Source organism: Antennarius striatus, chromosome 2 (genome assembly GCF_040054535.1).
Source record: "Antennarius striatus isolate MH-2024 chromosome 2, ASM4005453v1, whole genome shotgun sequence".
NCBI classification, from domain to species: Eukaryota; Metazoa; Chordata; class Actinopteri; order Lophiiformes; family Antennariidae; genus Antennarius; species Antennarius striatus.
Genome location: NC_090777.1, coordinates 21,820,588 through 21,835,810, shown reverse-complemented (window position 1 = coordinate 21,835,810; position 15,223 = coordinate 21,820,588). Strand labels below are relative to the sequence as shown.

The 15,223-nt window shown below is 40.8% G+C and overlaps 1 protein-coding gene across 1 annotated transcript; it reads right to left on the bottom strand.

Moving 5' to 3' along the window:
* Nucleotides 1–5,931: 5,931 nt before the first annotated feature.
* LOC137610662 (L-rhamnose-binding lectin SML-like) lies at nt 5,932–14,576 on the bottom strand. The gene is made up of 13 exons (XM_068338391.1): nt 14,520–14,576; nt 12,991–13,081; nt 11,918–11,950; nt 11,404–11,475; nt 10,459–10,594; nt 10,137–10,246; nt 10,011–10,055; nt 9,730–9,868; nt 8,304–8,407; nt 8,149–8,193; nt 6,740–6,872; nt 6,539–6,655; nt 5,932–6,229 (listed from the first exon to the last, which is right to left on the bottom strand). The coding sequence occupies exons 2-12, from the start codon at nt 13,013–13,015 to the stop codon at nt 6,541–6,543; spliced, it is 957 nt and encodes a 318-aa protein (XP_068194492.1). The 5' UTR covers nt 13,016–13,081; nt 14,520–14,576; the 3' UTR covers nt 5,932–6,229; nt 6,539–6,540.
* Nucleotides 14,577–15,223: the final 647 nt, after the last annotated feature.

Genomic DNA, 15,223 nt, shown 5'->3' with positions numbered 1-15,223 from the left:
CACACTTACAACTGCCAACAACTTGGGACTGAGTCTATGTTTTTGGAGGTGGGAGGAAGCTGGAGGACTCAGAGAACCCACGCAGAATCAGGGAGGACATGAGGAGGCCGCATGGAATTCAAACATAGCCGAATACCTCCAGAGAGTAAGGCAAGTCCTGAGAAGTCAGCTAAATGGCAAAAACAAAGTTCGAGCCATCAACATGTATGTACTGCCAGTCATCAGATACCACGCTGGGATCATGGGCTGGCCAAAGGAGGAGATAGAAGCCGCAGATATCAAGCCTAGAAAGCTTCTCACGGTGCATGGAGGGTTTCTCCCCAAGTCCAGCACCCTGAGGCTGCACACTAAGCAGAAAGAGGGAGGCTGAAGACTAGTGAGCATCAGGGCCACTGTCCAGGTTGAAACATTGAAAATCAATACACCTGTTAACATATTTTTACATGCGAAAGACACTTCATTAGCTGGAGGAATTGTGCAATGAAAGGGGATCACACACATGTTGTTGGATTGCCCAGTAATTCCTGGAACATTTGAAGCCTCAGTCCAGAATAGCGCAGTCCTAGGAACAGCTAAGATACTGCGCAGAACCTTCAGACTCCCAGCCCTCTGGTAGAGGACCCAAGCTTGAGCATAGCACAGAGAGGGACACTTTTTATAGATAAAAAGCACTGTCTCTAAACTGCCTGGATTTTTCTACAACTGGTGAGAAAAGTTATAAATCTTACTTTGTGTTGTAGGTCAAGATCGTTAGTGTGAATGTTTTATTAGTGCCACTTTATGGATAATAAAATGAATTAAAATTTTGTTTTAAAAAATTAATGTTTCACCTGTTTACAAATGACGATAAACCACATGAACATGACAATGATGTCCTGGGGCAGATCAGTAAGTTTCATAGTTGGATGGAAACACCTGGAGACACTTCAAATAGATGGAAACCTTGGGTGTGAATGTCTGTGTATGTGTGTATGTGTGTGTGTGTGTGTGTGTGTGTGTATGTGTGTGTGTGTGTGTGTGTGTGTGTGTGTGTGTGTGGTGTGTGTGTGTGTGTGTGTGTGTGTGTGTGTGTGTGTGTGTGTGTGTGTGTGTGTGTGTGCACAATCATGAATAAAAACCGTAGGGAGAATTTTGTACATTTCTTTCTCAGATGCATGTTTGCAGTTAAAATGAGACGGTTGTGATAGGAGGCAGTTAATTAATCAGCAATTAGACTATTCCTCATGGCCCTCCGCTTCCTGAGGGTCAGCTGGCGGGCTGGGTGTTCCCTTTCAGGGTAGGGTGGGGGATGGAGGGGCGCTCCGACCTACCGGTTTGTAGGGGCGGATGTGCGGCCCTGCCCTGTCTTGGGGTTGGGGCTGTCATGGGCGTGCCTTACGTCCTAGTTTTTGCCATAGCTGATACCTCGGGTGTGGGCCTGCCACTTTTCCGTGCATCAGGCTGGTTTCCTGTGGGTTTTTGGGGAGCTGGAGATGGGGGCTGTACTGGTTGTCCAGATACAGGGAAGGGGTCCGGGTGGGCTATGGGTTCTGTCTCTGTGGTGCTGTTTGCGGTGGATGGTCGGTTGGCTACTCCTGGTGTTGGCGCAGTGCCCGCTGGTGCAGCTGGCTTAAGATTGGGCTTTGTTGGTGGTCTGCTGTCTTCATTCTGCTTATGGGGCTGTTTCGTGGGGTCTGCTCTTGGTTTGGCTGGTGGGCTGATGGTGGGGCTGAAACATGCCTAAGTGGGGATGGACGGGCTATCGGCTGTTGACCACTGGTGGCCGGTTGGCGGGGGTAGTTGGATGAATGTGGCGGGTTCGGTGCGAGGGGACTGCGGCTGCCATCCCTGAACGGTGTGATGACTAAGGGCTGCCTGTTGGCCTCGGTGCTGTTGTGGGTCGGGCCTGTAGTCCTGTTGTGGTGCATCACTTGGTGACTGTTGTCGGGCGGTGGGTTGATGACTGGGACCGGCTGCCAGTGATTGGTGATCGGTGGTCGTCCATGGTGTTGATGATCGCTGGACGCCTGCGGCCAGGTTGGGGCCCTGATGGTCGTGGCAGGGCCGGGTCGTGGGCTCGGGCATGTCCAGTCACGTACAGTGGTACCTCTACTTACGAAATTAATTGGTTCTGGAAGACATTACGTAAGTAGAAAATTTCGTAAGTAGAGACGCATTTTCCATGCAAATGCCCTAACCCCTTCCAAGCCCCCTAAAATTTCGACAAGTTTTATAAAGCATAAAAATGCATCAAAACATGTAACAAATATATGTCAGATTATTACACAATAAATGAGAGTTGTGAATAACGTAAAAAAACAAAGAATAGAGTAACGGATAAAAACGATGGTCATTTACCTTTTAACAGCTGTCCTCATTGTTTTTTGTCCTGTTTGGCTCATGCACTACCTGCTTCACCCTCCTTTTGAATTTTTCCAACCAACCAAGCGATGCCTTAAACTTCCTTTGCCGACTTTGGAAGGAGTTATAGCTTTTATGGCTTTGTTTTGTTTTAATAACGTGTCAATTGTAGATGCATTACGGCCATATTCTTTGGCAAGATCAACCAAACGGATCCCTTTCTCATGCTTTTCTATGAGCTCCTTTGTTCCTATGAACAAAATAACTCTTTTCTTCTTCTTTTCTTTTCCTCTTTTCTCCATCTTGGGGTCCATAGCGAATACTCAAAAAGTTAATATTAATATTTGTGCAAAGCTATCAGAACACACATATAAAACACAGTACACAAAACCAAATACCCTGCAGGTTAATAATAATAAAGTAAACATAATTAAAAAAATATTTCACACTTTAGTTGAGTTCTTTAGTTCACTTAAATTATTTTAGTAAAGCCAATTTAATTTTATCTAATCTAATTAGATTGCACCTATTTTAGAATTCCTGCTTTTTTCCTAACTTAACTTTTTTTCTTTTACCGGTAAGCAAATACTTTCAAACTCAAATAAGTCAAAGTGGACCACAGTTATTTAAATCTCATTCCAAAACCTAAACATATGAAAATAAAAGTATGACACTTTCAATTTAAATTCAAGTCCAACTGTGAAATCAATTGTTCAGTTCAAAGAAAGTTCAATGAATGGTTTCATTCAGTCCAAAACAGTTAAGATAAGATAGATAAGATAAGCCTTTATTGTCCCACAGCGGGGAAATTTGTGAGATCGTGGCAGCGGGGGGGGGGGGATGTCATACACAGATTTATAAATGATATACATACATATTAACATATGCAACATATAAGATATAAAATATGCATATTTACATGTATGAAGCATATTAACATATATTATCAGAAAATTTACAGATTATATTTACACTGCAAAAAACTATGCATAACAAACTACAGAACTGCGGATTACATTGGTCATCCAGATTTTGAGTGTTGTGTTCTCTGACTGGTCCGCTGGGAGGACTGCTGGTTATACAGTCTGACTGCCGTTGGCAGGAAGGACCTGCGATAGCGTTCCCTCACGCATCTTGGGTGAAGCAACCTGTCACTGAAGGTGCTCTCCAGTGATCTTCGTGTGCCCTGCAGAGGGTGGGAGTGGTTCTTCATCATCGATGACAGCTTGGCTGTCATCCTCCTCTCCACCACCACCTCCACTGAGTCCAGGGAGCATCCTAGGACAGAACCCGCCTTTTAAATCAGCCTGTCCAGTCTCTTCCTGTCGGCCGTAGTGATGCTGCTCCCCCAGCAGACCACCCCACGAAAAGTAGCTGAGGCTGCTACAGTGTCATAAAAAGTCTTTAGGAGTGGCCACCGCACTCCAAAAGACCTCAGCCCCCTGAGCAGATAGAGTCTGCTCTGACCCTTTTGGTCCCAATTTGGTCCCAGCTCGGTTCAGTTCAATGAAGAGCTTCATTCAATCCAAAACAGTTCAAACACTACTCCTACCACTCTGCAATCCAAAGACCAATCCAAAGCAAAAAACCTGACCTGTGTAACAGGCCACAACACAACAAAACTCCTTAAATCTCAAATCACACACATTTATTTGTGTGATTTATTTGTGTGAACGAGCATTTCTTTGTAACAACTATGTTCAGCATTAGCTCTCTGCCGGAGAATGAAAAGTACGACACGCACGAAAACAAACACAATCTCACCAAAACCGATGTGGCTAATTTCTTACAGAATCACTGCTTTTCCTGTTAATCACTCAACACTCATTTCTCTGAGTCCTCCTCTGCCCTGAATTGAAAACAATACTGTTCAAGAAGCAGCTACTGTTTTTTGCTGTAACATCAGATGTCGCTTAAAACTAGAATTTGGTTTCTATAAAATGACAAAAGACCTGAATAACTTTAGGAACATCTGGTGTTACAAAAATGTCCTATGCACTTTAGTTGATGATCAACTCACTTTTGCTAACTTCCTGATATAATGCACTAATTTTTAAATTGTATTTCTTTTTATTTATTGGTTTTTAGTCTTTTTGAGGCACTTTTTATGCAAAAACATCATCTTCTTCTTCTGAAGCACTTTAGTGCTTTCATCTAATGTAAAATTGTAAAATGTTTGAATGTGATTAAAGTGGTTTTGCAAAAATAAAAGAAAATCTCCTTCGGGTCTTTGCTGCAGTGTCACTCAGGTGCTGCGCTTTTGTTAACTAATCCCTTAAAGGGGCAGCGACGTTATTTTCTGTCAGCAAACTTAAATACTAAATATTAAATGAATGCCAAATAAACATTTTTAATTAACTCTGATACAGCTATTATCCAACTATTTATTCTTATTTATGTCAAATTTTAACATTGGTTACACACAGACTTAAACATCCCGCGACACCCCTGAATTCGAAATTTTACCCTGACCTACTTGCATAGGTCAAAGATCAAAGCTAATGCTTGATTCAGCCTTATCAAGCCCTAAGGCTGAATCACACAATGTCTGACCTACTGTCATTGATCAAAGCACTAGCTTTGATCTATGGTCTTACTCACACCCGCCTTCTCCTTCGTCTTTCTATCTTATCCGGTTCCTGAGTGTACAAAAGTTGAAATTTGACCTTGACCTAATTTTCTCAAGGTCAAGATCATCATCTCATTTTCATCTCCTTTGTTGCCTGAGTAATGTGTTTTTTGTTTCATCTTTCTGCAACGGTTGCGAAAATATTTGGTGGACATACTAACGGACGAACAAACAAACAAACACGAACACTGACAATTAAAACACATCACCGCTTTGAAGCAGGATATAAAAATGTGTGTGGAGAAAGCTTGTCAGCTTGGTGCAGTGTTCACAGGAGAATATATGAATTAAAGGCAAATAAAACTATTGAGTAAAAAGCAAAAGGGAAAAAAAGCTGTATTACGTCTTTCTTTATTTCTTAAACTGTTTTTTTTTTTTAGAATGACCACCAGGCTGTAACATTTTGATAACAGTAATATGTAATTTTCTTGCTTTTTCCTTTTGACTGGAACAGGTATGAGGTCATTATTGATAACATCTTTAAACATCGTTAGTTAAACTAACATCGTTAGTTTTTATATTGTTCTATTGGCAAAACTTAATCATTGGGTTCGGCTTCTATTGTATATTCTGTTATTAATTTCGGGATGCATAAACGTCATGTTGGGATGCACAAATATTTGTTGAAGAGCATCCCAATGATGCACTACTTTCTTGAGGTCAAATGGACCTACTTTTCCAAGGTCCAAAACCAAGACGGATGATTTGACCACAACTGTTGACCTTAATTTCTACAGATTAACTAAAACAGAAGACAAATGTGGATAATCCTGTCTATAATAATTCTAAGGTGTTTCATATAATTTCCCACTTTTCTGATTCATATGAAGACCTGCTGGTGTCGAATCCTTACAAACAACATCACTGCTGGAAAGGAATCTACTGTCAAAACTTTGTACATGTACAAATTACATAAAGAGTAAAATACACACAATGACACAGTGACACTTTTGACTGTTATCCTGATGTGCGTCAAGTTTATATCTTTTATTTTTAATTTCAAAAGCAAATAAAACTCATAATGATTTTCATGAGAATAGAATGTCCCTAAAATAGAGTCCAGTAAATAAATGAAGTAGGAATAGAGAATGAATAGAGAAAGAAATCTGAGTGAGGATGATGAATAGTCCTCTTAAAATCACAGCCTCTTTGGTTTATTGATTATTCCCCATGCTGTACTTAATGAGTTGTGAATGTGACAACATTCATGTCACATGAATCGCATCAGGAATGTAATTTCATTGCATTGACCACAAGGACCTAAAAGAAAAAGACAATGTTAATTCAAGAATCATAATTGATTGATGACATTAGACTTTCTGTTACTATGGGCCAGTTTAATAAGTCAGGTGCATTTATGATCAACATTTTATTAATGATTGTATCAGGAACAAGCATGGCCTTATTTAATAATGTGAGAATGTGTCGCTCTGAAACCACAATACCAAAACGTTGGAATGTGGTTGTTTTTGTTTTTCTCTCTCTTTGTGCAACATTATGTGTAAACTCTGTGTAATTACTTGTTTGCACGTTCAAACTAAAAATTAGCTTCAAGCTAATGAAACTGACCTTTAAGGCTTTGGAACACATGCGTAGGACATCTCCAGGTACTTATGGGTTTCTGGACAAGGGTCTCCTAACAATGAGGCTGACACATGAATGTCACAGAAGGGTTTTCCATCACACCTGTGAATACAGAGCAATGTGAATCAGAACAGAATGCTGATTAGCTCAGAGTTTAAGATTGTAAGAAAGAGTGGGGAAATGTACATTTCAGAAATGATGGGAGCAGGAACTGAGCAATTGGTGTTTTGGACTTTTTCCTCTATTTGTCCATAAGCACATTTTTTGTTGTCAAGACGGCCATAAACAGACTCATAGATGGAGAGAACTGGCCCACCAACTGAGAGAAAACAAGGGAAAGACGAGAGAAAAAAACAGTTCATGCATGTTTAACATCCATTTTCTTACACTTCACCAGCTCTGGTTTGTGGGGGCAGCAGGCTGAGCAAAGAAGCCATAACCTCCCTCTCGCCAGCCACCTGCTCCAGCTGTTCTGGGGGCATGCTAAGGTGTTCCACAATCAGCCGAGAAATACGATGTGTTTTGGCTTTTGGTCTCCTCCCAGTGGGACTTGCATGGAATAAATCCCCTGGGAGGCATCCACTGGGCATCCTAACCAAATACCCGAACCACCTCAGCTGACTCCTCTCAATATGAAGGAGCAATGGCTCTGTTCTGAGTTTCTTGCAAATGACTGAGTTGCTAATCCTATCTCTAAGGTTGAACCTAGACATCCTGTGAAGTAAGACCACTTGTATCCACAATCTTGTTCTTTCAGTAATTACCCTACAGTCATGACTACAGGCGAGTGTAGGAATAAAGATTGACTAGTAAATTGAGGGTTGCCTTGTGGCTTTGTTCCCTCTTCACCACGACAGGCCTGTACAGTGGCTGCATTGTTGACTAAGCTCTCTCTCTCTCTGGTTGTACTGGGACCAAATGGCCAGTAACAACAGGCCTCATATGCTGTATTCTTGGTGAACCCCCCACAGACTCTCATCTTCAGTTCATAGACCATCCCAGGGAGTCTAAGATCTTTGATCCCTTGATAGTTGAAACACATTGTCTGGTCTTCTTTCGTTGAAGTAAGAACCACCACGCTAGTCAGCCAATCCAGAGGCACTGACCCCAACTCCCATACAATGATGCAGAGGTATTTCAACCAGGCTTTTTAACTACCTTAGTGACATCAGTCCCTGTAACGGAAGGGTCCCCATCTTAACACCCTATCTTTGCCTCCAGCATGAAGGGTGTTTATTTGGCAATTACTCTTTTTATTTACACCGCACACAATGTGAGCAAAGCAAAATTTGGAATGTCTTCAAGGCCATCCAAAAGTAATGCTGCATGGCCCCACTGAATTCCTCCTACTGTATACCCACATCTTTGTTGCTACGACTGTCAGCTTGTATCAGTTCCTTCAGGCATCCAAAGTACAACCACACCCAGTGGAACGCCTTCATTCGGTGTCCCTGAAGTCAGTTTTGGCAGCTTTTACCTTTGTCTGCTGCCTGATCCACATAGCCCTGGACTATGGTTGTTCCAGCAGGTCCATTGGTGGTGCATGTTCAACATATAGTAATAATTATTATGAAAAGGATAAATTATGTCCTTACAACATGACAGCCTTATCCTCCAGTCCTGGCATTGGAAACTAGACCCTATCAAATTAACAAGAGTAGCATTAGGCATTAAATACATTATACAGTTGAGATGAAATGTGGATAGATCTAAAACGTTGCATTACATTCCTCATCTGTTTGAAACTTACTGAAACATACGTAGTCCACTGTCAAGTACTTATGAACGCCAGGACAATTGTCTCCAAACACTGAGTTTTTTGCAGGGACAGTACAATAGGTTTTGCCTTTGCAGCTGAAAAAGTGATGAGGTTGGCATTAACAAATGTAATTCTATAGATATGTGATTGAAACCATTTAATATGACATACTCTTGGCAAACAGCCGTCACTGTAGGGCTGATCCATCTTAAAAATTTGGGTTATCTTGGAAAGGATACATTTTTAAATAGTGAAAACTGTACATTCTAGATTAATGACATGTAAACTCAAATATTTTAAGCATTTCTTTACATTTTCATTTTGATAATTAGTCTAAATCACAAAAAATAGAAAAAGTACTCAAATTATTAGATTTTGATCACATACTCCTTATGCATTATATATACTATGAATTTCAGTTTCTATACACACCACCACAATCATGAGGATGATCGCTGACTTTAAAGTTATTGAAAAAAGACACTTGTTGACACCCTCCACGAGGAGACTTAGCCACAGCAACTCATTGCAGACAGGGTGTTGTGCCAAAGGATATTCACGTAAGGTTGACTGGAAGGGTGTGGTGTGGTACGGAAAGGAGGCTGGAGTCAGAGCATCAAATTACACCACAGAGACATGTCCAGGAAATGGACTACACATGTCCCATTGCTATTCTCAAGCCAGAGGTAGACCATTGCTGTATTGTCTGAAGTCCTCTTTTCAAATGAAAATGTCAAAAGCTCAACTGAGTCAAAACAGGAAAGACAGCAAAGTACTCGTCTTGGACAGATCATTTTAGAGTGGAAAGAAGAAAATCAATTGTGTCAAATTGGAACAGCCCTTGAGGGATGGCTGTTCCACAAGATACTTAAACCTTGTGTTTTGGCCAACAGTGTTTCCAGGGAGCGAAATCACCAACTTTTGAAAATGAGCTCCATTGTGGAAATTTTCAAAATGATATTGTCTCAGCATCATGAGAGGAGCAGAATTAAATTGTGTCCAAAAAAAATGATAACTCATCCCCCTTTGTGCATATCCATACCTGTCAACCCTTTTCATGTACACGTCTTTTTTGTACTATAGACAGTTTGAAGTTGGCTTGAGTAATCCACGACTGTATTGTTAGTGGTGTTATTTGTGAAGGTTTTTCACCATAAATGTTCACTTTGCTCTGCTCCACAGAACCCCTGTAGGTTTGTAGGTGTTTTATGGCTGACTGGAGTGCTGTTACTAGAGGTCTTTACACACCAGTGAGACTATATTTTGTGCTGCTTACATTGCCACCATGTGCATGGTGGAAACACTACAGATGCAAGTAGAGCACTGTGGCTGCATGACTGCAGGTCATGTTTACTGCATGATGTTGTATATGACGTTACTGCACAAAGAGCACACACAAAGCAGTTGGAAAACTTACATCTCGTTCACTCTTTGTATGGTGTTAACGCTTCTACAGTTATCCACATTGTAATGACTAAACCATCCATATGGGGTACATGTGGAGACGTCAAGGCGTCCATAGTTAGCATTGAATATACCAATGGTGTCATCAATGTCTTAAAAAAGAGGAGAAAATTACATTACCTTAATATAATAGTAACATTCATATATTGCAATATAAACAAGAAAGTGTAAACAGAAAGTAATGCTGAAATGTTGAAATGTGAAGTATAGATAAGAAACAAAATGTGACCATACCACACTTGAGTTTTGCTTCCTCGTTCTCACACGCCACAGCGTTAACTGTTAAAGTGGAGAGAAATTACATCAGACATGGATTGTCTCACTTATTTCTCGTCATACTTCACTTTTGCTGTTACTGACATGCTGGGAGACAGTTGTGGACGGTCTGCAGGTATTTGTCGGTGCCTGGGCATGGGTCAGGGTTCTGGATGGATTTAACTGTAGTTTCACAGGACCTCTTTCCATTGCAGCTGCACAGAGAGGATGAACAACAAAGACTGATACCATCTAATTCCTGTTTTACATTGTCTGTTTGATCCGTGGTAAGTGCTCAAAAAATGTTTTTGTAAGAACATCTACAATAGGCAGTTCATGTCCTATGTGTAGTTGTCTAGTACAAGCTGACTACATGTGACTATAGTAGACAGCAGAAGTGAATGGAAAAAGGGTGTCTGTTGTGTACCGGTATTGGAAGACTTCAAGGATGTCCTTGTCAGAACACGCTGTGTTGGAGATCTCTGCTGGACTTTTACTAGTTGAACAAGTCTTGCTGTCCTTCCGTCCATAGAAAGCCGACTCAATACTTATCACACCTTTGTCTGTTACACAGCATTAGACAACACAGCTGCAGTTAATACGTATTTGTAGGTGTAAAAATATAAATAGAGGGAGTACTCAAGTAACCTGGTGAAGTAATTGATGTTAAGTTTACACAACCTTAAGTGTCAAGTCAGTCTGTTCTCACTTACAATTCACAACAACCCAGAGAGAATTGGGTTGTTGAGAATTGGGTTGTGTTCTTTGTGTCCCTAAAGCACCATTGTTTGCATGTTGTCAATAAAGGCCTGAGGGTCCATCCATCCATCCATCCATCCATCCATCCATCCATCCATCCATCTATCCATCCATCCATCCATCCATCCCCACTAATCCAAATCTTCCCTCCGGTCTTCTATGGTGACATAGGGCTTTCCTGAATCACCTGAGAAATATAATCTCTCCATCGCCTCCTGGACTACCCTGTAACACCTTCCTATATGCATGGAGCATCCCTACAAATATCCCGAGAGCAACACCAGCTGTTTCTTCTTGAAGTGGTGGGACAGTGGCTTTACTTTGAGAATGACTGAGGTCTGCAGTAATTGGGTCTTTTGCACTGTACTCACTCAGGCTATATGGTGAGGCCTCAAGAACCAGGCATTCAATGACAAGCTCAGTGATATGTCACATCATCTGTTTTTCAGTTATTTTTATCGAGACAGATATTAAAATTTTGATCATCCATAACACGGAGGATCTCTTTGGTGTGAATTTTGTGTCTTTTGAGCCTCAGTAAATCTTTGAATGAGTCTTCATCAAACCTTAAATGGTCATTGAATTTAGAAAGCTTTGGTGAGTTCAGCCATACCACAGCTCAGACGGTGGACATTGCTGGGGTCACCACACGTGACAACTGTTTCAGTCTTCAGTACCAACATGCCTGCAATGAAGACTTTGTTTAAGTAACAGGACAACGGATACAACCCAAATTTACAGTTAACATCTATGTTTGTATGGAATCATGCAATACATGTTGTAACTTTTGCAGATCTACGTCACATTGTTCATCATCAGTCACATGAAGGTCAGTATATGCTAAATCAAACTGCAAAGCCAAATGTATATTGAACATGACTTGACCAAGCACCAAGGACTTTAGTCTGACTTACAAACAACCTGAATGCATTGAGTAGAAACAGGAAAATAGAGGTTGATGTGCAACCTTTTAAAATCATTCATCAATACAGTAATGTTAAATGTTTAAATGATAGTTAAGAAGTCATGTGATTAAAATAGACAAAATGCAAATCATTTTAACACATACAAACATACAAATATTGTACATGTAAACACCAGCTTCTACACATTCGCATTGTATTTACCTTCTGTGCAAAGGAGGCATGTTGCTACCAGCACTGAAAGAGAAACGAGATAGCCGTTACAAGATTACCTCCACCTACTGATGGTTACACAACATTACCACCACCTACTGGTGCTTATTCAACATTACCATCATCTACTAGTGGTTAGAAGAAGAAGGAGAAGAAGAAGTATACTTTATTGATCCCCGCAAGGGGAAATTACATGGTCACTCAGGTTAGTTGACAGTATACAGGGCCCCTGAACACAGCACACAAGGGGGCCTGTAAGCATGCAGTTAATACATTCACATCAAACTACACACACATTGGGAGGCAGAGTGACGGGCAGCGGCTTTGGAACGCGCCCCAAAATTGAGCAGCTTGTAGGGGGGACGGCGCCACGCTCAAGGGCGCCTCGGCAGTGGCTGGGAGGTGAGCTGACACCTCCCACTGTCAGCTCACACCTCTGGTGACATCATGGCGGGAGCGTGATTCGATCCACCGATGGCTGGGGGGATCTGACTACAAGACTTCTGCTCTACCGCTAAGCCACTGCCGCCCCAATACAACAGTTATACAACATTACCATCATTTACTGGTGGTTACAGAACATTACCTCCACCTACTGGTGCTTATATAACATTATCACCACCGACTGATGGTTATACAACATTAACACCATCTACTGGTGGTTATAGAACTGTACCTCAACCTACTAATCGTTATACAACATTACTACCACCTACTGGAGGTTATACAACATTACCACCATCTACCGGTGGTCATACCACATTGCCACCATCTACTCGTGGTTATACAACATTGCCACCACCTACTGGTGGTTAAACAACATTACCACCACCTACTGGTGGTTAAACAACATTACCACCACCTACTTGTGGTTATACAACATTAACTCCATCTATTGATGGCAATATGTCATTGCCAAAGGTAAAACAAGGACAGGTAAGACATAGAAAAGACATTTGTTGTGACATTGTACATAACATTAACAGAATATTCTAAATCAGGCTCATCTGCCAATGAATACTTTTATTGAAATGAAGCTATATTCTGTTACTATGGTGACTCACAGAGTGTGGTGATGAGGCGGAGCATTGTGTCAGGAGAGCTGGTAGGTGAACAGGTACACAGTAGAATTGATGGTGAACAGATCAGGAACAACTATTTATAAACAATAAATAAAACTACTGTCAGTGACACGTGTGATTATTCATACATTGCTTACCTTATTATACAATCAGCATTGTTTTTCATCTGTAATCCCTAGAAGGATGTTAGAAAGTCATCATACAATAAGTAATGTAAAATTCATTCATTCATTTTCTCAACCCACTTCATTCGCTTGCGCAGGCCGTGGGGATTTGGAGTCTATCCCAGCTTGTCTTACTGTAGGGGGTGAGGCGGGGAAACAACAGAAACAACGCCAGTGCACCACGGAGCTACACACAGACACACACACACACACACACACACACACACACACACACACACACACACACACACACACACACACACACACACACACACACACACACACACACACACACACACACACACACACACACACTCATTCCTATGGTAAATTTAGGACCGGCCAATTAACCTGAAGCACATGTTTTTTGGATGTGGGAGGAAGTCAGAGAACCCAGAGAGAACCCACGCAGACATGGGGAGAACATGCAAACTCCGCACAGTGCGGGACTCAAACCTGGAACCGCCTTGCTGTGTGGCGACAGCGCTACCCACTGCGCCACCGAGTCGCCCTTGATGTAAAATTATGATTATGTATTTTTTTAATCAAATATGAAAATGCAGGAAAGAAGGGAAGTGGAAATATTAATACTGTAGTAAAAGAACTTCAATTATGGGGTGAAAGTCTGAAGTATGACATCAAAGAAAACTTTGTCTTATATTTGCTGAGATATTTTGACACTAAATGGAATCTTAATATATGGGGTGTTAATGTTGCGCTGCTCAGCGGAGGTTGTGGTAGAAAAGGAAACTACCGTAGTTTGATATTGTGTGTGACTATATTGTGAGTATCTACGAATGTTCATGTCAGATCTTTGTATCTTGAGGATTCCCTGTAATCGATAATAACATTATTTTTATTATTGATGTTATCTATTATTGTAATTATTATCAATATTGTCAACAATAATAATCATGATAATTGGAGTCAACAAACTGTCTATAATTTTATGAAATTCTCAATTGTTACCGCTTGTAATAAACCCCAGAGTCAACTGAAAATCAAATACTGAACATTGAATAGATGATTTGAGCACCAGAAAGCCTTGACACCCCCTTTCATTCATCATTATTTTGCTCAGCTTCACTAAATCATTGGTGCGATGAGGTGATTAGGATGTTATTTGATCTCAAGGACTATGAAGAACTGAGCAACGACTCACTAAATTTTTGTACAAAAGAGAAAATGAGAAATAATAAAACTCTCCAAAAAGAGTTTCCTCCATGTCTCAATATTTTTAGTAACTGTAATGTAGTTACTAATATAGTCTCCTGATTGTTTGGAGCTCCATCTCTAAACTGTCTGGGTTTTTCTACAACAACTGAAGAGAAAAGTTAGAAATCTTACTTTTTGATGAAGATGAGGACCACCCTCTGATGGCAGGAGACTGCTGAAGTGGGATCACTGAGAAGAGTGTTTTATAACTGCCACTTTATGAATATTAAAATTAATGAAAATGTTTTCCAAAAAAATGAATGTTTCACCTTGCTTACATATGATAATGATTATGATGAAGACGATGATGAAGATGAAATGTATGCTAACATGTTTCTCTACTGAATCCAATGTAAACTCCTGAGGCTACTTGATGGACAAAGTTCAAATAGATGGAAACCGTGTGTGTGTGTGTGTGTGTGTGTGTATGTGTGTGTGTGTGTGTGTGTGTGTGTGTGTGTGTGTGTGTGTGTGTGTGTGTGTGTGTGTGTGTGTGTGTGTGTGTGTGTGTGTGTGTGTACACACTGTTTGGTGGGAAACTTCTTGTGTCAAGAATCAACTTGGCCAGAGTACAGTCATGACTAAAAACCACAGGGAGAACTTTGAACGTTTGTTTCTCAGACGAGTGTTTGTAGGTGAAATTATGATTATTATCATGGTTATGATAGGAGGAAGCCGATGAGTCAATAACTAGAATGTTCCTCGGATCATATTGATACAGAGTTTAGATAAAGGGAGGGATGGATGGATGGATGGATGGATGGATGGATGGATGGATGGATGGATGAATAGATAGATATTGTATTAATCCTGGAGGAAATTGCCCATATACACTG

Bases quoted from the DNA above. Each gene is read 5' to 3' on its own strand.
- LOC137610662 (XM_068338391.1), bottom strand. From the start codon at position 13,015: ATGCTCCGCCTCATCACCACACTCT. The intron at 10,056-10,136 runs GTCAGTAACAGC...CCACTTTAACAG, and splicing joins CCACAACTGTCTCCCAGCAT to TTAACGCTGTGGCGTGTGAG. The intron at 6,656-6,739 runs GTACATTTCCCC...CTGTATTCACAG, and splicing joins GCTCCCATCATTTCTGAAAT to GTGTGATGGAAAACCCTTCT.